This window comes from Phoca vitulina, unplaced genomic scaffold (assembly GCF_004348235.1).
Source record: "Phoca vitulina isolate PV1807 unplaced genomic scaffold, GSC_HSeal_1.0 scaffold65, whole genome shotgun sequence".
NCBI lineage: Eukaryota > Metazoa > Chordata > Mammalia > Carnivora > Phocidae > Phoca > Phoca vitulina.
Genome location: NW_022589768.1, coordinates 5,355,985 through 5,380,490, shown reverse-complemented (window position 1 = coordinate 5,380,490; position 24,506 = coordinate 5,355,985). Strand labels below are relative to the sequence as shown.

Sequence of the window (24,506 nt, the reverse complement as noted above, 5' to 3'; positions counted from 1 at the left end):
ACCACGGTGGTTATTTACCCAAAGAAGACCCCAGCGCAGTTTCTGCAGGAAAAAATGGCGAAGGGCCGCAAGAAGGCGACTTTAAAAGGAAACGAGTTTCAGGATAGTCCCAGGTAAATGGATCAGCAAAGTTCAAAGTTCAGTGTAGTCCTCTTAAGGCTGGCCAGGATGTGGTATGTTTTGGAGAATTCTGGTTTTAGTTTAATAAATTATTGCGGGGAGGTAGGATTACAGGACTTTTAAAAACTTTATTCCTTACACTTGAATACATATATTTACATATATACTTATATATAAACGATAATAAATCAATAATTTATTAATAGCATAGTAATATACTTTATATATTAACAGATAGTATATTTATTATTATACTATTAATAAATGTATATATGATAAACCTGCAGTTTATATATATATATAATATCTATTTAATATCAAATAAAATATATATATCTGCAGCTTTTAAGTGGCTTAAAATTAAGGTTTCAGGACATTTAATGAAAATCCTGTTACTTACAGAATGCAGGGGTAAATTGTCACACAGGGCGCTTGATGTTGTATAAAAAAACCTCTTCACAGGTGTTAGTTACTTCATCTGTTCTGTATACTAACCGGACAAGGCAGTAGCGCAGGGCCGGGCTATTCTCATTTTACAGAGACAAAATATGAAGCTCAGGGAGGTGAGAAGACTTGTTAATGGTCAAACAGGTGGAACAGTGACAGAATCAGGACCATAATTCCCCTTTTTGCCACACTATTAGGCCTTTAAAATTTTTTTTCAAGTTTTTTTTTTAAGATTTTGAGAGGGGCGCCTGGGTAGTTCAGTTGTTGAGCGTCTGCCTTCAGCTCGGGTCGTGGTCCCGGGGTCCTGGGATCGAGCCCCGCATCAGGCTCCCTGCTCCGTGGGAAGCCTGCTTCTCCCTCTCCCACTCCCCCTGCTTGTGTTCCTTCTCTCGCTGTGTCTCTCTCTGTCAAATAAATAAATAAAATCTTAAAAAAAAAATATTTAAGATTTTATTTGAGAGAGAGAGAGAGAGCACAAGCAGGAGAAGGGACAGAGGGAGAGCATATCTAAGCTGACTCCCCAATGAGAGGGGAGCCTGAGGCCGGGCTCAGTCTCACAACCCATGAGATCATGACCCGAGCCAAAACTGAGAGTAGGACACCTAACCGACTGAGCCACCCAGGGGCCCTTAACTCAATATATATTTTTAAACAATCAGAAACTTAAAAGTTGGAAGTACAGTAACTTTTTCCCCTAAGCCATTTGAGATTACGGGCATAACTCGAAAATATTGCGGGTTCAGTCCCAGACCACGACAATAAAGGGAATATCACAATAAAGCGGGTCAAATGAAACTTCTGGTTTCCCAGTGTGTATGTTATGTTTACACATGTACTGTAGTATATTAAGTGTGCAGTAGCATGGTCTTTAAGAAAACAGTGTACCTTGGGCGCCTGGGTGGCTCAGTTCGTTAAGCAACTGCCTTCTGCTCAGGTCATGATCCTGGAGTCCCGGGATCGAGTCCCGCATCGGGCTCCCTGCTTGGCAGGGAGTCTGCTTCTCCCTCTGACCCTCCTCCCTCTCATGCTCTCTGTCTCTCATTCTCTCTCAAACAAATAAATAAAATCTTTAAAAAAAAAAAAAGAAAAGAAAACAGTGTACCTTAATTTAAAAATACTTTATTGCCAGGGCACCTGGGTGGCTCAATTGGTTAAGCAACTGCCTTGGGCTCAGGTCATGATCCTGGAGTCCCTGGATCGAGTCCCACATCGGGCTCCCTGCTCAGTGGGGATTCTGCTTCTCCCTCTGATCCTCCCCCTCTCATGCTCTCTGTCTCCCATTCTCTCTCTCAGATAAATAAATAAAATCTTTAAAAAAATAAATAAAAAATAAAAATACTTTATTGCCAAAGAACTGCTAATCATCATCTGAGCTTTCAGTGAGTTGTAATCTTTTTGCTGGTGGAGGATCTTGTGTCCTTGATGGCTGCTGACTGATCAGGGTGCTGGTTGCTGAAGGTGGGGTGGCTGTGGCCGCTTCTTAATAATTTAGCTTGCCACATTGACTCTTTTCAATCGATTTTTCTGTAGTGGGCGATGCTGTTTGATAGCATTTTACCCCTAGTAGAACTTCTTTCAACACCATTTGTTGAAAAGACTGGCCTTATAGTACTTGTTTTGGAGTATTTTGTCGTAAGTATGTATCACTCTAACTTTTTTTTTTTAATTTGTCATCTCTACACCTAACGTGGGACTCAAACTTGCAACCCTGAGATCAAGAGTTGCATGCTTTACCGACTGAGCCAGCCAGGCACCCCTGTAACTTTCTTTTCCTTTAGCAATGCTTTTGAGATTTATCCCTGTCAATGCACATGAATGTTTAGCTCACTCCTTTAAACTACTTTCTAGTATTTCATTATATGAATGGACAGTATTTTCTTTACACATTCCCTTTTTTATTTATTATTTGTCAGAGAGAGAGAGAGAGCGTGTGAGCGCACAAGCAGGGGGAGCAGCACACTCCACACTGAGCAGGGAGCCTGATGTGAGGTTTGATCCCAAGATCCTGGGATCATGACCTGAGTTGAAGGCGGCAGATGCTTAACTGACTGAGCCATCCAGGCGTCCCTATGCATTCCTTTAAAAAAATTTTTTTTTTATTTAAACAAGCTCTGTGCCCGATGTGGGGCCTGAACCCACAACCCCAAGATCAATAGTCCTATGCTCTACCAACTGAGCCAGTCAGGTGCCACTATGCATTGCCCTTTCTGACAGGTTTTGTTTCCAGCTTTTCACCACACCACGTAACGCTCCAGTGAACATCGTCATCCATTTCTTTGTGCATATGAATCATGAGGTGTGCTTTTATTTCTTCTGAACAAGGACCCCAGGAATAATACCTAACATTGTTGCTATCTGGAATATTCATTCTTGCCTCTTTTAAAGCTGTATTATAGCTTATAGCCAATACTTATTAGGTCTACCCACCATTGGTTTATGCACCCTGGATTTTTTTTTTCTGAAGAACACCTTTGTTCCTCCACTTAAGTTTGGTACACTGCAAACTCTTAGCCTTTGCATGTTTGGAATGCCATTTCTCCCTCACTCTGAATGGGAGCATAGCTAACACCAGATCCAGAGTTGGCAGTTATGTTCTCAAAGTCTGATTGTATTATTTCATGGACTCCAGGTTATCTATTGATGCTAACTAGAAGTCTGCTGTCATTTTGATGGTCTTTCCTTTTGGAGTCTCTTTCTGGTTGATTTTTAAGGTTTTATTTGCAATATATGTAAGGGAGGATTTTTTTAAACATCCCTTTCTTGGAACTTCCTGAGCACTTTCATTCCAAGGACTCATACATATCTTTCTTCATTTCTGAAGAACCGCACCCACTATCCTTTTGATGGTTTCCTCTTCCCTACTCACTAGTCTCTCCTAAAAGTGCTACTAAACATTGTCAATGCTTCCAAGTCTATCTGCCATATTTCTTTTTTTTTTCTTTTAGGATTTTACATATTTATTTGAGAGAGAGAAAACACTACAGTGGGGGAGGGGCAGAGGGAGACAGACTCTCAAGCAGGTTCCCCCCCGAATGCAGAGCCTGACACAGGGCTCGATCTCAGGACCCTGAGACCATGACCTGAGCCAAAACTGAGAGTTGCTCAACCAAATGAGCCACACAGGCGCCCCTGTCTGCCATATTTCTTAACCTTTTATATTTTCCTTTTAGCTCTGTGGTATCTTCAAGTGATTCCTCAGCTCTGTTTTCCAAATCCCTCTTTGTCGTCTGCACCAAATCCAGTGTTTCTCCCACATGTCGACTCTATTTCAATAAACTATCATTTGGGGCTGTTTACATTTTGTCATGTTTTTCCTCGCAGCCTCTGCTTTCTCGTCCTGTCCTCCTCACTTGGCCTGGTTCTGGCCTCTCGGCATTCCTCGGTCATTCTCGGTTACCTGTGTGTCCCACATGGACTCCGACAGCCTGGCACGGCTCCCCTCCACTGCTCTTTCCCTTGAGCTGTGCAGCTTCCCATCTGCTCAGGGCCGTCGCTGTTCTCAGTGCTGGGTCAAAAGGAGAGTTCCTCCGGTCTTAGGAGGACTGTGCTTTTGCATTTCTCTCACTCCCCATTCCGAGGCATCAGGAGTTGAGGTAACAGTGCAGGTGTGCTCACGCCCCTGGTTTCAATGCAAGTCCTTCAGCGCGCCCATAGGGAAACCCGTCGCCCCCCCCCCCCCCCCCCCCCCCCCCCCCCCCCCCCCCCCCCCCCCCCCCCGGACCCCCCCCCCCCCCCCCCCCCCCCCCCCCCGGAGAGCTCCTCGAGGCTTCCACACTCCGTGCTGGGTTTTAAATCTTCAACCCTCTCATGTTCCAAGGGCTGGGAAGTCCTCATCTCCCACCCCTCCAGGTCTCCTGTGCCCACAGAGTTCACTTTCAGTTCAGGCTTATCCTCAGTTGGGGGAGGGTCCAAAGTCAGGACCCAGACTGGACAGAGACTCTCTGCAGATCCACTTGGTCCTGGTAACCGTTAAGAAGTTCTGAATTGATTTCCCACAGACCCTAAGTAAAATCAGGGTTTGTCTTGAAGGATCTGGCCTCCTCCTCCCTCACCTGTTCTTGCTATGAGACCTGCCCCTCGAAGTGTTTATGTGTACACATTTTTGTTAGTGAAAAACAGAGATCTCGATTTTGGGCGGTGAGCCTCGTTCCCACCACCCGGACTGTGCTTCTCCTCCTCCATGAGGGCGTGAGTGCAGGTAGCCGACTGCTGTGATGGTGGGGGAGGCAGGTGAGCTTCCGCTGAGACGCTGTTCTTTCTGCGGGTCTCTCTGCCCACTCCCCAGGGAAGCTGAGTCAGAGCACAGTCCGTGCCTGGCTCACCCTGCACAGGAGGACATGGTGCTTGGTTTCAGTCCGCCTTCCCAGAGTTCCTTTCTTTGTGGAAATGGGGTAGTTCTAAGTGGCTGGAGGGGTGCAGGGAGGAAGAGAATTCTAGTGCCAGGGGTTGAAGTTGCCTCTGTGTCATGTCCTGGTTCTAATTATGATTATAACCCTCAGAATGGAGGCCTCAGTGCCAGGGCTCCGTGGTAAAGGGCTGCTGCTTGCCTTAAAATCATAGGCCCATTTCCAAACTACCGTGTGCAAAAGAATCGCCTGGAAGCTTGTTAAAAATGCAGATTCTTTGACTGCTACCCCCAGAAATGGGTTCAGTAGATGGTGCCCCGGAATTGGCTTTCCCTCCCACACACAACTGGAAGGTCTGTCTCTGGTTCTCGTTATAGGGCTGTCTCAACGAGGCTCGGTCTCTGCTCCATGGGCCCCTCATCCCCACATCCAGGCTGAGGGGCAGCCCTCGCCAGGACAGGCCAAAAAGCTGGGCCTGAAACAAACACTCCTGGTGATTCTGGACCACATCTTGAACACCGCTGCCTGGAGTAGTTTTAAAAGGCCAGTGTGCAGGATTAAACATTGTTCCTGGCAGATGAATAATTCCATGGTACATCTAAGACCTCCAAAGGTAAGAGCCTTTATTCTGCTCATTTCCGGGGGGGGGGGGGGGCGCGGTTCACAGAGTCTCCCTTATCATTTGATTACAAGTCACATGATACTAGCAAATACCACCTACTGTGATATAACTGCTTAGCGTCCTTTACTAATAAGATTACAGTTCCTATTTATTGAGCTCCTCTAGGTACCGGGCACTCTGTGCTGAGCACCTCACATTGGTAATCTTATTTCTTCCACAACGATTTAGACAGGCTTCCATGTGCCCTGGCCCGACGCTGGCAACAACAGCCCTGGATGATCTGGAAGAACTCTTGTTCGGGGAGTGACTGAGCAGGCCCGGGGGACCCTCTCCAAGGACCCCAAAGCAAGCTTTTCTCCTGGAGTAATTAACTCATCAATATTGGAAGTGCAGCAAACATTTTCTCCCAATCTGTCATTTGTGTTGTAACCATGACGTTTTCCATCATACACAAACTTTCAATATTTTGGGGTGGTAAAATCTGTTTATCTTTTCCCTTATTAGAGCTTTTAGGTTTCGTGTTATGTTTAAAACAGAGCCTTCCACACCAGAGATATAATAATCTCCTGTATTTCCTTCAGTAATTTTGTAGTTGGAACTTTTTTGGTTTCTTCCCTCGAACTAATTTTTGTGGCAACTGTGAGTTACAGATCTAACTCTTACTTTGAGGGCCAGTTGTCTTAAACTCCTATTTATTAAACAATCCATCTTTTTCCCCCACTTCAAATACTCCTTTTATCCTACTACGTTCCTGTCTACCTGGGGGTCTGCTTCTGGACTCTGCCTTTTGTTCCACGAGCCTGTCTGTCCGAGCCCACCCCACGTCACAGGGGCCACTCCTGGGCAGTCCTTCACCCCCTCAGCGCTCCCCCCCCCCCGACTCACCAGCATCAGAATTTAATATTCTCACATATTTACTCTTCCACATGAACTTGAGAACTTATCAAATTCCCAAAGTATCCAACCATGCTGGAATACACTGAATTTATGGGTTGATTCAGAGAGAATCGAAATCTTTCCAGGAGCATCATGTCTGTCGTCTGTGCCCGCTTACAGAATGATCTTAGTAGGTCTCCCGCTGACTCTCTTAGATTTTATAGGTCGGCCGTGCTATCGTCTGCAAATAATGACAGTTGTAACTTCCTCTCCTTCCCCTGCTCTCCTGCGGGGGTGACACTGCTAACGAGTGTCCTAGTTTCCGACTTGTATGGGAATGCTTGTGGTTCTTTAGAATGTCATTAACTGCTGGTTTGTGATAGAGATTTTTTATCTAGATGAGGACGTCTCTTTGTAATCTTAACTAAGATTTTTAATAAGGGATAGATCTTAAACTTTACCAAATATCGTTTCAGCATCTATAGAGACGATCAGAAACTTTTCTCTATTAATCGAAGCTGAAATGAAGGCTGATGAGCACCCGTACTCCCTAATGTACGCTATGTATCCCCAGTCCCCGTGCCAGGAGTCAAACACTTCTGTAGAAGGATGAACCCCCCTATGTAGGGATGGAGCTGAAAGCCTTCTCAAATTGCTCGCACTTATGGGCGCTTGGAGGCTCCACTTTCTCTCCACGGAAAGGAGGTGTGCCAGACCAAATGCCCCCAGGATGGGAAGGAGCTCCCGAGGACAGTGGTGTCCAGAGTACGGGAACCAAAGAGGGGTCAGGGAGGATGGAGGACCCCCACGTCCCTGCCACCATCCCACACATCAACACACACAGACCAAGTGCCCGTGATGAGGTGGGGGGGAGGTTTGGTATCTGAAGCGTCCTCTGAGCTCTGGCCATGACATGGTCTCTCGCGAGTCCTTCCTGCCACCCCACAGCCCCGAGCCGGGGCGTGCAGGCCAGGGAGCTCTTATAGCGGAACCGTCACAGAAAGCAGGGATTCCTCTGCTGCCCCAGTGCTAACTCTGGGTCCCCATCCCCCTCCTCCCAGCCGTCACTCAGCTCCTGCTGGTCACATCCGGACAAGCAGTCCCTCCGTAACCAGAGGGTCCCCCTAGAGCCAGGTCCTGCCTCCAGTGACCCCGGCGCTGGGCTGCTACCCACTCAGCCTCCCCTACCTGTTCTGACCCTGCTTCTCCTCCATCCCATTATGGGACAACGATGGGTGCTTGAGCCTGTGCCCCACTGGGCGCCACTCATAACCCAAAGCTGAGGCCGGCACCGCGCACTCTGACCCAGGGCCCTCTTGTCACGATCTCACTAGTGTCTGCCCTGTCTACCCGACACGGGGCTTGGGGCTGCCACCGGACACAGAAGCAACGATAAACAGAAAATGAGGGCGGAGCCCCGCGTGTCACAGTTCTGAGAGGTAGATCGGGACAGGATACCCGTCCGGTTTGTCCCACCCGACCTTGTGTAAGAGGCAGTCTCTGTGGATGAACTTTCTCTTCAGGCCACAGGAAGCCCTAGCCCAAGCGGAGGCGGAAGGTGGCGATCTCCATGGGCTCCAGATAGACGTCAGTGCTGTTGGAGGGTGAGGCCAGAGGGTACAGTAACGTCAGGGAGGTCGGCTGCAGGAAACCCACGTCCAGGCCGTGGAAGAGGCTCCCCAGGGCCGCCTGTGGAGAGGAACACAGTACGGGGCTGTGCTGGGCGCTCTTCCTCTATACGCCCGGTCACCTCTTGAAGAGCCTCACGGAGGCGACATGGTGCCTCCCTGCACGTGGGACCTTGAGGACCACGTCTGGGTCCACGCTGGACCCGCTGGTGCCCGCACGGGCCGTGGCACGCGGAGGTGCCTATCAGCACCGGCTTAAGCCATGAATAGAGCTTACCGAATAGCAGCGTGGTGGCTTTTGGGGTTTTCTTTCTGGGGTTTCCCACCTCGTCTGACAGCGGCCTCTGCTCACGGAGCCCACGTCTCCGGCTGGATGCCCTGCCCCAGAACGTGCCCCCACCAGGCCTCGCTTGCTTTTCTCCCGTCAACAGCTTCTCCCTTTCTCTCCAAAACGCCCTGGAGGGACCCCCACCCCCAGTCCCACCCTCACTGCCCCCCTCACGGCAGCCTTCCCGTTTTCCTGCCCATACCTGGGCCGCGCTCACCTTGCCTTGGCTTGTGGTGCAGTTGAAGCCCAAGTTCTTGGCCTCAAGGCCGCAGTCGAACCCCTTGCGGTGTAAGATGAGCGCAGTTTCCGCCGAAGGCAAGGCGTCATCCTGGGTGACAGACACACAAGGGGCGGTGGGGGGGCCGGGGCACTCAGGGCTCCCAGGTGGAAGAGCACGGCTACCCAGCAGGCAGTACTGGGCCCGGGAGGAGTCCGGGTGCGGAAAGGCTGGAGCCTGGCCCTGGGGTGCGGAGTGGGGCGGGACACTCACCTCGGCCTGCAGCGTACGAAGGTTGAGCAGGTGGAAGTCACAGGGCAGAGAGGAGGCCAGGGGATGGAACGAGCGCAGACTGGGGCCCGGGAGCTGCCTCTTGGCTACGGGCAGGGCAAGCACTGGGGTGTTCAGGTACATGGAGGTCAGGTGGCTGAGGAGGGACGGGTAGCTGGTGGAGCGGCCGTCCTGGACCTGCAAGGTGGGCCCGAGATGCGGGGGAGGGGGAGGGTAAGCGCGCGCCCGGGTCAGTTCCTCTGGAAAGAGCTTCCCCGACGTGTCTGGGAGGCTCCAGGACCCTTCACACACACGTGGCCACTTTCCATCTCACACAACTTAGGACTATTTACGACTTTTGAGGGTTTTTGCTTCTATGACGTTACCACAAGCACACACCCCATACTCTGAGCACCATCTCCCGTCTCGCAGATTCTCAGAGGGAGGGAGGAGAATGGGAGTCAGACAGACGTGTGCTTCACAAGGACGCAGGGGGTACCCAGAGTGATCCTGCGGTTCCACGTATGGCCCCATGTCCACAGCACCGGCCCTGGTCCTTGGGCCCAGGGGTCCCCACAGTTGTGTCCACCGAGGACTGCTGTTTAGGGGGCTGACCTGGACTTTCTCTCAGATCACCACTTGTCCATATTCTGGACTTCTGTCCCTACCACCACCCTCCTTCCAATCGCCCAGAATCTCTCACTTCCCCCTCCCCTGACCTCTGTCCCCCGCTCAGCAGTGTCCTCACCTCCACCCACAACCTCTCCCTCCCGTGGCTCACTTCGAGCCACTGACATTTCCTGCTTTAAACCATCACTGGCCTCCAATCTCCCTGAAGATCCACCCTGCTCCTGCTGTCAGAGCGACATGCTCAGGGCAGAGCCTTCCTGCTCTGGTCCCTCCCTGGCCTCCAACATAAAGTCCAGAAAGTCTCCCACCAGCTGTTCCAGGCCCACTGCAGTCTGCCCCAAACCACCCCCAACTTCATGCTAGCCCAGCCACAGCCACTAGAACTTTCTGCAAAGACAGAAACACTATACCTGCGCTGGACGGTAGAGTGGCTGCTAGCCACTTGTGGCCGTGGGACACTTGAAACGTGGCTGGTACGAATGAAGAGCTGAATTTGGTACTGTATTTAGTTTTGATTCATTTAAATATCCACACGTGGCTAGAAGCTACCACACTGGACAAGCAGCTCTAGTCTAGCTGAGCGAACTCACTGCTGTTCCCCGTTCACACCGTCTCTCTTGCCTTCCGCCTGTGCCTCGGTTCATGGGATTAGATCGGACCCCGATTCACCACAGCTGTGCTTGGCCGACCCGTCCTCCAGAAGCGGTCCTCTGTCCCCCAGCTCACGGCATTCTCTCCCTCCTCAGCACCAGGGGGCATATTTCTACCTTAGTTCTGCACACAGAGCTTGGCCCCCCCCTCCCCTGAGCGAAGTCCTAGAGGGCAGAGTAACGCAGATGTTTGTGTCCCTCTCAGGCCCAAAGCACAGCAAGTGCTCAGGATCTCCTTGGCGAGTGAGGACGGAGCCGCAGACTCGGGGGACTGAGTGGCAGGCCCTGTCACCCGCAGGCTCCAACGCCGGTTACGACTCACTAACGCTAGTTCCACACCCCATCGCTGGCCCTTACCTCGAGGTGACCGCTCCTGCTGCCCTGAAAGACCAAGTCCCTAAACATGGCTGCCAGTTTGGAGAAAAAGCCAGGCTGGTGGGGGCAAAGAAAGCCGTGAGATGAATGCGGCCGGAGCAGGAGGGTTAGAGGACGCGGTGGGGGTGGGGGGCGCAGAGGATGGCGGGAGGTGCTGTGGGAGACGGAGGTGCCCGGCTGGGATGGAGCAGCAGAGCGTCACACTCACTCCCCACACCCCCGAAGAGCCCTACACTCACTACCCCTCGCCCGCCTCTAGCCCTGCCGCCCAAGGGACCAGCCTGACCTGGCTCCTGGGGAGGGAGGCCCAGAATTTACCTCACTGCCCAGGGTTCGCCGCTCCAACAGGAGGCGGAAATGGTTGCAGGTTCTCTTGTTGTCCTTGAGCCCTTGGCCCAGACCCCGGTTGTCGTCCTGCATCAGCCGTCGGTCCAGGATCACCTCCAGCTGGCCTGGGGACGTCAACTGTGAGCCCCGGCCTGCGACCCCCATCCCCAAGCAGATGTCGGGCTTTGGAAGAAGAATCCCCACCACAGGCCCCGAGGGAAACGCCCGGTGAACTCGCCGGAAGCAGTCACTCGGGAGAGGACGCGCCAGGGGACCTAGGCTGGAAGGGGGCTGAGCGAAGGGCCAGAGTCACAGACGAGCGAGCAACAGGCCCAGAGCGGGCAGGCGGGCGCTGTGCCTCAGGACCAGGGGCAGGGCCGGGAGCTCAGGCTGGGGACCACATCTGGACTGGCCACTTGCACCAAGTAAGCAAGCCAACACAGAACTGCTCTGGGAGGCCCAGCGCTCGCTGCAGAAGCCTGAGGCCACGCAGCTCGGGCAGACTTTGCTGTGACAAATATGCCCGGCCGCCCCTGCTCTACACTGGGACGGACTCCAGCTTGGCCGCCGCATCCGTCACAAGGGGAGCGCGGACGGCAGGCAGATGGCAGATCAGACACAAGCTCACATGAGGTATCACTGAGCGGTGCCCAGGGGGGAAGAGATGGCAGATGATCGCCTAGGGTTTCTTTGTAAAATACGCTTGGGGAAGGGGCTCACCGCAAAGCTGACATATGTCGGGGTGAGGATTTTTCCCAGCACCTGTTTTTTTAAGAATCTCTCGAGGAAGTCTACTCAGTGGCCCTATCCCTCTCCCCAGCCCGATTCTGACTTCGGTAGTTCCTAAGTGTGTCTACCCTGAGCAACCTTTTTTGGAAAGATATCCGGAAGTCCTAAAATGACCCCAGGAGTATAAAACAATACTCCTGGGGCGCCCGGGTGGCTCAGTCGGTTGAGCGTCTGCCTTTGGCTCAGGCCGTGATCTTGTCCTGGGATCGAGCCCCATGTTGGGCTCCCTACTGGGGGGGGGGGGGGGGTCTGCGTCTCCCTCTCCCTCTGCCCCCTGCTCGTGCTGTCTTGCTCTCTCTCTCTCAAGTAAATGAATACAATCTTTAAAAAACAAAACAAAACAACAAACAATAATCTGAGCACCCTGTTTCCCTAAAGGGCAGAGAGAACCAAGGGGGGGGGGGGACACCGGGCTCAGCTAGCAGCCAACAGCACAGACAGGCGGGCAAAGTCTGACAGCAGGGCGACCCTGGGCGAAGGGGCAGCAGGGACACGCTCCTTCAGCAGGGGGTCAGGCCTCCAGTGCCCCGGCCACCGGCCCCCAGCACAGCCCGGACCAAGTGCTCTCAGCTCAGCCCGCACAAAGGCTCCAACCCAAACGTGGACGATCTGAAGGCCTCAGAGGCCAAGTGCAAACTGCTCCCTTTACCCTGAGCACACGGAGCCACCTCAGCTTGCCCAGCATGCCCAGCTCCAGCCCAGCACTCCTCATGGCTTTGTTTCAATTAAGAACGCAACACCATTCTCTCTTTCAATAACCGTTAGTAGGAAAACACTATATATTTTTCTCCTTTGCTAAATCTTTTTTAATTAAAAAAAAATTTTTTTTTTTTTAGAGCAAAAGAGTAAAAGGTTGGGGAGAGGGAGAGAGAGAATCTCAAGCAGGTTCCATGCCCAGCGTGGACCCCAACATGGGGCTCGATCTCACAACCCCGAGATCACAACCTGAACAGAGATCAAGAGTCAGACGCTTAACGGAATGAACCACCCAGGCACCCCTGTTAAATATTTCATTATAACATCAGATGCACTTTTCGACCGTCCCTACTTCCAGCCCTGGCCAGGAGACGGGGGCTGCACAGCTCAGCTAAGAATCACTGTTCAATAACCTGGTGCTTCTTAAAGGGACCCAACAGGACCCCCACCCCCAGGTCACCTCCATGGCTGCCTCCACTAGGGGACAGGGTGACAGCACACGTCTGCCTTCCTGCCATGCCGTGTGTGACAGGAGCTGTTAACGTTCTCCAAGCACGGAGGTGACGCGGACTGGAAAGGGGTGGCGCCCGCTGAGAGGAGAGGCCCTGGGACACAGATGGGCTTCTGCCTCGTCCTCCACCCTCCCCATAGCCCCCTAGCTGCCGCTCCCCACTCACCATCGTGCAGGCTGGAGACCCCCAGGGCCTGGGCGGTGTGCAGCGTGAGGCGGCTGTGTGCGTCCTGGATGTAGGCCATGACTGGCATGGGGTAGAAGTTGGCTTGCAGGGGCAGCTTCTTCAGGTAGCGCCGGGGCTGCACCTGGGACAGCAAAGCCAGCAGATCAAGGGCGTCCGGGCACCATCTGGGCCCCAGGCGTTCCCAGTCTGAAGGAGTCCCTGATCACTCTCGCCTCGGATTCCTCTTCCTCCATCAGGGCACACTGGTGATTCCCAGGGCCCCGGGAATCACCTGAAAGCCATTGAGGTCCGTGAAAAAGGCACCCTGGCTGTCAATGTCTGTGTGGATGCGCAGGGCCAGCTCCTTGTTGACGTAGTCGCGGATGTCCACCAGGGATGACATGTCCAGAGACAGCCCCTCCACCCCTGGGCAGAAGGACAAAGGAAGAGCATGGAGAGGCCTGAGAGATGCGCTGGGGGAGGCCGCGCACAAGCCCCCGGCAACTCCCAGCATTTCTGGAGGACCTTCACTGCAAGAGAATTAACGTCATCCCCGTCTCAGATGATCCGTTTGCTGGGAACAGACACATGAGCAGAGAACGGGCAGAAGGAAGAGCGTGGCATAGCCCCGTGCAGCCCTGACCTTTACTCTGACCTTCCTCATCAAGCGGGCTCACCTGGCAGATTATAAAGCCGGACCACCTGGCGGACATGCTCGTAGTAGGCAACCACCTCGGAGAAGAAAGGGCCTTCGGTGACACGCAGCACGGGGGGATCCTTGGGGACGTAGGGCTGGGGACAGAGGAGGCGGCAGCTGAAGCCACAGCACGGAAGGCGGAGTGGGGAGGTACCCGCCCAGCGTTGGCAGAAATACCCGTTCCCAGCAGGCTCCAGCCGGAGACCCCAGGCTGAGCTGGCCCAAGGCCCCAGCTGACGCTCCTCAGCCTACCCCACCTCCCAGAGGCAGCGCGGGCAGAGCCCCCGGCAGGCAGGGATGGCCCTGGGAGAAGGCCCGTGCCCCTCCCCACTGCCTCAGTTCACAGGGCTCCTCGGACCCTCCGTTAGCAGGGCCTCCCAGGGCCTGCTGAGTTTTTGAGGCGTCTTTACAGTACCTGGGCCTCCCCATCAGGCAGGAAGAGGTAGGCTCCACTCTTGTCTTTGGATGCACGGGTGCCATAGATGAGGAACTCCACGTCCACCCGCTGCTCCTGCTCCTCGTCCACCCTTCGGATGCTCTGCCAAAAAACACAGCCCTGACCCCTGGCCCCACACCAGCATGTCAGGCCTGCCCCCTGGGAGGGCACGGACGAGCTTCCCCGAGGAGCCAGCCCAGCTTCCCCATGCTGTGCCCCCCGGGAGCCAAGACGGCCCACTCCGCGGCCCCCCACCCCGCCAGTCAGGCGGCAGCTCAGCTCCGGCCCACCGCCAGGCACGCCCTCCCCAGCCCCCTGCCCTGGCCCTTTACCTTGAGGAGCCCGGTGAGGCCTGAGAACCAGACCTGCATGTAGCGGTTGCTGAGGGCGAAGTCACTGGCGCCCGAGTCGATGATGCGCAGAGGGAACGCGTCCTGCCTGCTGACGGCCAGCTGCCGGCCGTGCAAGTAGACGCGCACGGAGGACGGCAGGGTGCGGTGCCCATCCAGGCCCAGCTGCAGCTGCAGCACGCCGAGGCCCAGGGCCGGCAGGCGCATGGGCACAGACACCTGCCGCGGGAGGGGCGAGGGAGGGAGGGGCGAGGGAGGGAGGGAAGGAAGGAGGGGTGAGGCAGCGCGGCCCACGGCGGCGTGGGCATCCGTTCTGGACGCGGGCCTGGGATTCTAAGCCTGGGGCATTCACTTCCTCACTGAGAAAGTCCAAGCAAATGCTGATACCTCCTGGGGCCTCGGTACGCGCCGCCCCTCCCCCCCCCCCCCCCCCCCCCGCCTCTGAAAGTGGAGGTGACATCGTTTGCCTCTGGTCACTTTCAGGAGTCTCACCTGATACCTGAGCAACTACGAAGCGGGAAGCGCACGTTAAACTTTCTGTAAACGCTTGCTGAATGAAGGAATGGCAGGGCAACCTAGCCCCCATTTCTAGTACTCTCCTACCTACCAAACTTCGCCTTCCTTTCGAGAACAGACTCAAGTCCCAGGAGTGACTGTCCTCTGGGCAACCCCCTCCCCAGGACCCCTGTCCCCAAGCTGGGCAGGAAGCGGGAGGGTGGGAGGCTGGTGTCACAGGCAGAGAGAGGCCCCGGGTCAGCACCGAGGGCTGGGGCCACCCTGGGGGCCCCCGCTCACCTGGTAGACATCAGTGACCACGTTGGTGGCAGAGCTCCAGTGTGCGCTTATCTGCACAGCCAGGGGCTGACCCTCCTCTGAAAGGACACGCACCCGGGGCGAGCTGACCAGCAGGGACACCACGCTGAGCCGCTCCTGTTCCAGGGGATTGAAGAGCACCACATACCTGCGGGGAGAGGCAGGCTCACCTCGGAGGCCACTGCTCCCGGGCACCCACGCCGAGTCCTGCGGTGCTTGGGCAGGTGTGGGTGGGAGATGGTGTTGGGAGCCAGAGTGACTTCGCCTCCGCGCCTGGCCTGGTCTGGCTCACCTGGGTGAGGAATCCAGCTGGATCACTGTGCGCTCCGGCAGGGCGTCGTGATTTAAGCGGGTGTCATCCTGGGATTAAATGGGTGGGAAGGAAGAACCGTCCTGCGGTTGGCCTAGCTCAGAGCCTTGCCTCCTCCCCAGCCCCTGCCTGTCTTGGCTGTGGACCACCAGCCGCACTGGGCACCGATCTTTCACTCCAGGGCAGGTGGGAAAAGAAGAGCAACACCCTCGTACTGCAGCTCTTGGACGGGACTGCACGCTCCCGAGAGCGCCCCGAGCGGATCGAGAAGTGGGGCTCACCATTTGGAGGAAGGGTGCCTCGGCATCGAAGTGGTAGGTCTCTTTGTCCCCCAGCACCAGATAGTGAGCTGCATTGATGATGACCTGCTTCAGGTTGACAAGGGAGCGCAGGAGCCTGGGGGGGGGAGAGGGGGCAGGGGGTGGGCATGAAGAAGACAGCCACCAACAGACCGTCCGCCTCTCCAGCAGGAAGAGCCCTCGGCAGGCCTGCCCACTGACTGCCCAGCTTGGCCTTTCTTTAGGACAGCGGGCCGGGGCGTGGATCCGACGCGGAGGAGGAGAGCCCCCACCTGACGCCATAGTCTGCCACGACGGCCTCCTTGGCCGTGCCGGTGATGGCATCGTGGTGCTGGAAGAGGCCCAGAGTGCGCCGGGCTTCCGTCAGGAGGGCGAAGTTGGAGAGCGGGTACCGGCTCGCCAGTCCAGAGCGGCGGGCGTGAGCTACAGCGAGGCTGTAGAGTATCTCCGCCCCCCTGCCCAGAGAGGGGTTGGTCAGCCTCCCGCCCACACGACTCCCAGGCCGGCCGCTCAGCAAGCCCCGCCCCCTTCTTCCCACCACATCTCTGCCGGCCCTTCCAGTGCATTCTGAGCCGATCCAGCTCCTCATTAAACCCCAAAGGCTTATTCTCCTCCCTCCGGCCCGGAAGGGGGTTGAGTCTCACCGCAGGTGGGCTTCCAGGACCCGGTCCAGGCTCTTGTAGAAGGGCCGGGACGTGTAATAGCCGGTCCAGTAATGGTCCTCCCGGTCCGCATAGGAGAAGAAATCCCCGCTCAGCACAGGGAACCCTGGAGGCCGGGCCCCTGGCTCCACCCCGGTCCTCTTGTACAGAGCGTCAAAATAGTCAGAGAGGGTGCCAAACTGGGCCTGTGGAGACCCCCCAAACCCGCTCCCATCAGTTCCAGAGTTTCTAGGAGTTGTGGCCCCGAGTGCTGCAGCTGGGCGCCAGGAGTACGGACTCTGCCTACGCACAGGCAGTCATGGCACGTCCTACCCTGCTGGCCCGCACGCAGACGCGGGGGGCCCAGGAAGGAATTCTGACATAAAAGGGAGACCCCTGCCCAAGAGTCGGGCACAAACTCCTGCCCTGGAGCTGGTAACCTGCCAGGCCAGGCTGCAGCACTGCGGAGGGACCCCCCACCCACCCCCCAGCTCGGTGCCCCCTCCCACCTGCACGTGGAGGTCGGGCTTGCTGTTGAGGAAGTCAAAGAGCCGCTGGTAGTTGAAGAACTGGGCATCCCACTCCTGGGGCTTGTCGTATCGGAAGTCGTCCCCCAGTGGCACCAGGAGGACATTGCTTCGGAACAGCCGGGACTTCTTCCGGTACTGGTCCAGGAGCAGCGTGGCCCTGCAGGGGTGGGGGGAGAGGGCACGGGCCCAAGTGGAGTCTGGGCGGAAGAGGAACCGAGCCGAGCCAACCTCAGAGGGCCCCTGAACACACCCAGCGAGGAGTCACGGGGCCTGCGGCGGGCACCTCCCGGAGTGGGAAACCTGTCCCTGGGAGCCCCGTGTTCTCTGGACAGTTCTGACAACAGGGGAGGTCTTCCTAGGCTGGGCTGCAGTTTCCGGCTACAGGTCCCGGACTCCAGGGCCGCCCTTGGACACCACGCAGAACACAGCACTCCCCTCCCCTGGGGTTCTCCTTCAGACGTATGCAAGACGTCCTCTGTGCCTTCCCTTCAGGCTCCGCAAGCCCAGCTCCTCTGTCGCCTGGGTCCCTCCATCTCCAGCGGTTCCCCAGCACCCTGTGCCTGTGTCCCTCAGAGCGCAGGGCCCGGCACCGGATGCAGGCGTCCAGGCGGGCCACCGGCGTGCGGGCGCATCAACAGGGGCGTCTCTGGCAGCCCTACGGTCACCCCACGGGGCTGACGTCAGCCAGCGTGCATGTTTCCCGTGCCTGCGGTTCAAGTTCCTTCTCATCCTGAACTTTTCTATGCTGTTTTCTGAGGCTAAGCGGGGAACCTTACGTTTATATCTAGTAAATCTCATCTGGTTAGATTCGACCCACATCACACACAACCTGTTGAGATCTTGTAGGATCCCGATCCTGACACTCCAGCTTCACTTTGCCCACCAGGGAGCAACACAGCACACCACCAAAGAGCCTAGAATCAGAGCCAGACCATGCCAGCTCCACATGGACTAGGCTGAGTGACCCTAGGCAAGTTACTTAACCTCTCTGGGCCTCAGTTTTTATAAAATTAGAATATCAGTACCTACCATCATGATGTTAGGAAATTTAAAACAGACTAAGCGAATTAATATATATTAAACACTTAGAACTGTGCCTGGCTTATAGCAGAAACTATAAACACACATTCATCATTTTCTTTTTCAGTCAAGTTACTCATAAAATCAATAGAAAAACAGAGCCTTGCAGCCTCTCATTAAAGCCCCTTTCTCTTTTCAGACCCACCTAATAATTGGCACATTGCGGGTACCATGGTTCAACCAGCCACTGATCTACTTAACTGTGCTGATCCAGCTGGTACTTTTCTACTTTGCTCTCGAGAGAGGACTCCTTGAACACCATTTTCCCCTAATTTCTCAGCCTACTAAGCCTTTCAAAGGAGAAAACGTAGTTACTCTCGTGACTTGCTCTCTGCAAACCTGGGCTGGCATCTGTAGGTCACAGATGCGCTCTGGGAAATAACCAGGCCTTAACAGCCCCAGATTCTTGCTTAGAATCGGCATTCAGATTTCTGGGTTTCAGAAACAAAAGACCACTTTCTTTCCCTTTGGTCACATGTTTCACCTCTGGAACATCATGGAAATCAGAGTTACTGCAACATGAAAACCAGTTCAACTTGTTATATTCTCAAGGCCGGTCGGTTCCGGCCAACCCACTGTTCTAGGTCACTCTTAACCTGCCCTTTCCCAGGGAGGGGGCGCTGACTTCAGCAACGGAGACATCTTTAGGGGTCCCTAACGACCCTCAAGAGGGCAGGTGGGCTTTCTCTGAGGCTGGGGGCCCTTGGGCAGGATGAGTGGGATTCCAGGTCCACGAGCGCTGGGGATCCTGGCCAGCTTTGGGCTGAGGCAGGATGCCCGCGCTAAATGAAGGCACATTAGGCCACAGGGCAAGGAACTTTACCTATTTTGAGAACTGTTCGCTTCTGACTCAGTCAACCAGCTCTGGCTGGGCAACATACTCATTTGGGAAAATAAAACCATTCTGGCAAAGGGGGTTCCCTAGGGCAGCTCTAGTTTTCCAGGGAGGCTCAGAAAAGGCGCTGCACCTTAGCGGCTGTGGACCTGAACTCACCACCTGTGCCCACCCCCCATTCTACAGAGGTACGACCCAAAGCACCCCCGTGCAGCGGAGCCTGGAGCGAGGCCAGGTCTCCCGGCTCCTCCCTGCAGTGAAATGGCCCAGCGCAGGCCGGGGACAAGTACCTCTCGGCCACGTTTGCCTCTGTGACTGCCCGGGGTGGCACCTTCCAGGGGCAGTTGATGCGTCCACCCGGCAAGCGTTTGAAGTCAAACTGGCAGCAGACCTTGGGATCCGGGCCACAGGTGTGGGGCACGTCATAGCTATAGAAGGGCATCATGTGGCAGAAGATGTCCGTGTCGGAGTCCGAGTCTGGAGAAGACACAGCGGGCGGTCGGCCACCAGCAGGCAGCCTCTGGAGCTGGCCGTGGGGGTGGCAGCAGGGCGGGGATCTGCTCCAGCTACGGGAAGCTCTGACATAAGGTGAGGCCCGAACCAGACCTCAGGCTGCAGAAGATGTGCGGGCCGAGGCTCGGGACACAGGGAGGGCTCTGGAGCCCACAGCTCCTCCAGGGGGTGGGACACTCAGACCCTCAGGACAGAGAGCAGGCCCCGCAGAGGCCAGAGATCAGCGTGACCCTTGACCTCCCCTGAAGGAGGAGAGCACTCTGGCTGTCTGCACTAGTGCTCATTGGCGTGCTCCAAAGGACACCGGGTCTTATTTCTCATCCCCCTGTCCTTCCCCAGGGAGAACTGTAACCCCGCCCCCCCTCCACCCTACCTGGTCTTACCCCAGGTCTGCCTCCACATGAACTCCAGACTGTGGGTGGAAGCAAAGTGCTTCTTGATGGCGTAATGCACCCTCTGGATCAGCATGCTGGTCAGGTTGGCACGGCGCAGCAGGTAAGGAATGGTGGAGCTGTGTCCAAAGGGGTCCACTGCCCAGCCAGAGCGTGGGGTCGCACCTGAGAGGACACGGGAGCCGGAGGTCCTGAACACTTCAGGACCGGGCCTCCTGTCCTGGGGACCCAGCTTTCTTCTTGCCATCACGCCAGGCCCAGGCTGGTGGAATCAGCTTACAAAGGAATCCCCTACCCCCACCCCTGCGCCTCACAGGCCCCTGCTGTCCCCTAGGCCCAGCTATGGGAGCAGACTCTCATTCCTGAGCCCAGACTCACCGAGGTTTCTCTCCAACCACTGGTGTCCCTCAATGAGCTGGTCAATGAGCGCAAAGTAATGGGAGTTGGCCTCGTCCGGCATCACCCAGCCTCCTGTCACAATCTCCAGCTGCCCGTTTCCCACCAGCCTGGAGTGAAGGACGCACATTCAGCACGGGGCAGGGATGCTCTGCCCAGTCCTGCCAACCAGAAGATGCCAGGACCTGTGCACGCTGGCCTCACCAAGCCCGCTCACCCAACCCCAGGACCAACAGAACAAATGTGCACCCTCCTCTCCCCACATACAACCTCCATGCTGTCCTGGCCCTGCCTCTCTCTGGACCTCCATCTGCGCTTCCCGGGGCCAGGCCCCGTGCTCCTTCTTTGCTCTGACTCTGATTTCTCCCAACACCAGTGACTGTCTTCTTAGCCTCGGCCCCTCTACTATCACTCCTCCCTGCCCTGCTCCCCCTTCCTCTCCCTGCCACCCTGGCACCCACAGCTTGGCCTCCAGCTGCTCTGGCACTCATCCCGGGGCCCAGAGGGTAGGGCCTCCCCAGTGGGCACTGGCCTGCGGACTGCTGCTTTCTTTTGGGCATTGATGTTGTCCCACCACTTGGCAAAGAAGGAGACTTCTGCCCAGAGGAAGCGCCGCCGGGGGTCCTCCTGCAGCTTGGACACCATGCTGTTGAGGATGTGCTGGGTTTGCTCCGTGTAGTACTTGTCAAAGGTCTTGATCCAGCCTGGGGAGCCAACACAGGGTCCCCTAAGGACGCCAGCATCTTCGTCGGCCCCTCGCTTACCTCTGCCACCGGAAAGCCCCCTGCACAGCCCAGCTCCCAGGGCTCTGCTGGGTCCTCACCCGGGTCATTGTGGGAGTGAGGCACCACAAACACCTGCAGGGCTTCAGTGTCCCAGTCGTGCGGGCCGTAGGAGATGTCGAAGCCTTGCTTCCACACGCCGCCATCCACGTTGTCGAAGGGCAACTCCTCTGATATGGTCAGCATCTGCCAGGCCAGGGAGCAGCTCAGTGCCCATCCACAACCACCAGGGCTCCCCACCCCCGCTGACCCCGTACCTGCAGCTCTGGCTTCTGGCCCCGGCCCCCCAGAGCAAACTGGCAGTCTTGAGGGGAGATGGAGAAGAAGCTGGGCCGGGGCTCTGGGGGCACCACCCAGGAGCCATTGGCCGTGTGGAAGGGCAGCAGGGCGGGCGGGCCCTCCGCATTGGCTGTCAGCTCCAGCACCGAGTCCTTGATGTGGCTGATGATCTCATGGTTCTCCTCCAACAGCTGCTCCAGCTGCTCGATGCGGTTCTGCAGCACAGAAATTTGGCTCTGCCAAAACACCAGAAAGCAATCACCCACGGCTCCTGGTGCCACAGGGAGGCTCTCTGCATGGGGCCCACCACCCGAGGCCTGACTGTGATCCTTCCCTCCCCAAGTGCAGGCAGAACCAGGAGCCTACGGGCCTGGATGGCTCTGGCCAGATGAGGGGAGATCTGCAAATTACTACAGAGGACCCCAGTCCACTTGGCTGGGGAGTACCCTCACGCCCTGACTCCCAGAAGGGCGAAGATTTCACCTCGCTTGCCTATTCTCCACAACCGGTGTGGCCCGTCTGGAGCACTGTGCTGACAAGGACTGCATCCGGGCTTAGTGGGAAAGAATGCTGCAATCCATTAGCAATGTCTGCCAAGAATTCAGGAGGACAGAGCGGCAGTACATGTTTCTCCTTCCTTCTTCCTTTTTTGCTATCCTTGTTTTTATCTTCGCGTGTCTAGAAAATCTGCCGATCGGGAAGAAGTGTTCCTGTCCTGGGCTGACACTGACTCTCGACCCGAGCTCAGAGGACTTGTATATGAAGAGATTAGTAAGCAGCCATGACTCACCCGGGGGAAGTTCCCGCCATTCTGGTGACGGGTGGGATCATGCTGCACTCGGTCCAGCATGAGGTAGAGCGAGAAGACGGCCACACAGAAGATAGCGGCCCCACATACTGTCACCTGCTTTTTCAGCTTCATGCTGGCCTCCACACACCTGGCAGGAGGGACACCATATGCGGCTCCAGCAGGCAAAATCCCTTTGTCGGTCTTTCCACCAAATGCCCCAAAGAGTTCCCGAGTGCTACTCTCAAGGAACACCTATTTGCCTGACTCCGAAGAAAAGCGAGTTCCTAAGCACCAAATCCCAACATTGGCTGTGGAGCCTCCTCTCTTGGCTGAGACACTGGAAAGCGCGAGGAGCACATCTGAAGCACGTCCTGCCTGGTCCCGGTGGCAGCTCAGCCCCTAGGATGCAGAGGATGCTCCTTCCCAGGGTAACACGACTGGATAACAAACGTCCCAGCTCTGACTCCAGAGTGCACCACACAACCTCCTGATTATGACTAGCTTCCCGTAGAGCTTGCCTACAGGAAGGACACAGCCAGTCAAAGGAGGTGGGTGTCCAGCCTGCTTGGCCACGTGCTTCTAGTTTCAGAGGACTAAACTGGGATTTAGTTTGAATTTAAGGAAACGGAGAGGGAAACCTTTCTTCCTCTTGGATCAGACCGATGCTCACCAGAGAGTGCCTGGCACAGCACCTCTCTCATTAAGAAAAACAGAAGGAGTTTACAAAGCTGCAAGAGCAGCTTGTTTCTAACATCCAGCGGGCCCTGCGTCTTCTCCCGGCTAGTTCCGATTCCTGCAGTGGGTAACTTTCAGCCTTCGCTTCTAGAGCACCTGGCGGACCCCCTGGGAAGCCAGCAGTGGTTGGTGCCCAAGGTCCCCTGGCTAGGGAGAGGCTGGGCACAGCTGCTCCGCTGTGGGGCAACTTCAGAGGACCAGTGCCCCCTGCCACCGCCCGCGGGGCCCCCACTTGCCTGCTCGGGTGGAGGGAGGCCGCTAGCTGCTGGGCCGAGCGTGGGCGGAACCGCCGCTCCGGAGACTGGCTCCCGCCCTGGGGCCGAGGAGCTCTGTCGCCTCTGTGCGTCGTGCCCTACTTAGCACGATCTGATTCCGCTCAGAAGCCTCCGGGCAATATTTTTAGCCCTTGGAGGCTGGGTCTAGGCCAAAGTGGGTGGAGCTGCGGGGAGAGAGCTGGGTCACAGGGTGGGTAGGCACCTGCCACCGGGTCTTCGGTGGCCCGCCCGCCGGCCGGCCCAGCCCCCTCCCGGCCCTCCCGGCCGCGGCCCTCGCCGACCCTCCCGGCCCCGGGGACCGCAAAGACAACGGCCGGGTGCGGAAGCGCGGGCCGCCTCCGACCCGAAGCGCCGCTCGCGCTACTGCCGCCCACCCCGGCCGCGGCCCGGGGCGCAGCCGGAGCCCTCCCCCGGGTCCGCCCGGCGCGTTACCGTCCGCGGCCGGCCTCCGCGCCGCTCCGGGCCCCGCCGGCCGAGCTGCGCCCCTCACATCCCCGGGGCCGGCGGCCCGCGCGGAGGCAGCGACGCAGGCGAAGGCGGGCGTCAGCCCAGCCGTCGCCGCCCGCTCCGCGCGCCGCAGCCGCGCTCCCGCGGGGCCAGGGCCGCCCGCATGCTCCGCCGCGCCTGCCCTCCCGCCTCCCGCGGCCGCCCGGCTGACCAGCGCGGGGGGCGGAGACAGCCGCGCCGCGCCCCCTCCGCGCCAGCCCCGCCCCTCCCCGCCCCGCCCCCTCCCGCCGGCCTGGCACCTCCCGCGCGCTCCCCGCCACCGCCCCGGGGCGCCGGCAGCAGGGCCGCAGTGCGCAGCCGCAGCCCGGGCCCGGCCTCGGCGCGCTGCGGAACCTCCGCGAGGGGCGCGCAACTTTATCTTTCTGGCTCTTACTAGCGTAAGCGCATTGCCAAGCAGTAGTACAAACATTCCTCCTCCATTTCAGCTGCCGAACGGTGAAGCCCATTTTCCGGGCCCGCCCTGGTCCGCTCCGGGTCGCCTTAACTTGATGCGGCTACGCTCCCCAGCCCAAGGGGTGCTGCCTCCCGTGGGTGCCTGCAGTGATCACGATCCCTTTCCGTGCTTGCCACCCCGTCAATAAGACATCATTTTCGTGGTGGTTCTCCTTTCCCTGGGCATCTGTGTGGTTCATAATTTTGCAGCATCATAAACCATACCGCAGTGAACATCTCCATGAATTCCACATTTTTCTTTTTATAGTATTACCTTAGGACAGATTGGCGACAGTGAGGTTACCTGGGCTTTAAAGATAAAGACCGATGTGACTGAGTATACTTGGCGTTCTATTGCTCCCCCAAAGGATTGTGCTATCAATGACAAACTGTTGAATATTGCTTACACAGTTTTT

At 56.6% G+C, this 24,506-nt stretch overlaps 1 protein-coding gene across 3 annotated transcripts; it reads right to left on the bottom strand.

Annotated features, from left to right (window-relative positions):
- Nucleotides 1–5,544: 5,544 nt before the first annotated feature.
- Nucleotides 5,545–23,662, bottom strand: MAN2A2 (mannosidase alpha class 2A member 2). 3 transcript variants are annotated; one of them, XM_032391983.1, is made up of 24 exons: nucleotides 23,584–23,662; nucleotides 22,142–23,315; nucleotides 21,330–21,587; nucleotides 21,114–21,258; nucleotides 20,823–20,994; nucleotides 20,273–20,400; nucleotides 19,886–20,059; nucleotides 19,280–19,466; nucleotides 17,054–17,231; nucleotides 16,548–16,750; nucleotides 16,176–16,358; nucleotides 15,886–16,000; nucleotides 15,587–15,654; nucleotides 15,277–15,442; nucleotides 14,464–14,700; nucleotides 14,111–14,233; nucleotides 13,676–13,790; nucleotides 13,291–13,424; nucleotides 12,999–13,140; nucleotides 10,828–10,961; nucleotides 10,492–10,566; nucleotides 8,858–9,052; nucleotides 8,585–8,695; nucleotides 5,545–8,100 (listed from the first exon to the last, which is right to left on the bottom strand). In XM_032391983.1, the coding sequence occupies exons 2-24, from the start codon at nucleotides 22,271–22,273 to the stop codon at nucleotides 7,948–7,950; spliced, it is 3,528 nt and encodes a 1,175-aa protein (XP_032247874.1). In that variant the 5' UTR covers nucleotides 22,274–23,315; nucleotides 23,584–23,662; the 3' UTR covers nucleotides 5,545–7,947. The 3 variants fall into 3 exon arrangements, with proteins under 3 accessions (XP_032247874.1, XP_032247872.1, XP_032247873.1); XM_032391981.1 differs by lacking the exon at nucleotides 10,492–10,566 and having other exon boundaries at nucleotides 22,142–22,289; nucleotides 23,113–23,315; XM_032391982.1 differs by lacking the exons at nucleotides 10,492–10,566; nucleotides 16,176–16,358.
- Nucleotides 23,663–24,506: the final 844 nt, after the last annotated feature.

What these genes read in the sequence shown, in the direction of transcription:
- MAN2A2 (XM_032391983.1), bottom strand. Translation starts at nt 22,273, where the DNA reads ATGAAGCTGAAAAAGCAGGTGACAGTATGTGGGGCCGCTATCTTCTGT. An exon ending in AAGAAAGCAGCAGTCCGCAG is followed by an intron (nt 20,401 to 20,822) that starts GCCAGTGCCCAC and finishes CCTTCACTCCAG; the next exon opens with GCTGGTGGGAAACGGGCAGC. An exon ending in GTGGCAGACTATGGCGTCAG is followed by an intron (nt 16,001 to 16,175) that starts GTGGGGGCTCTC and finishes TCCCCCCCCCAG; the next exon opens with GCTCCTGCGCTCCCTTGTCA.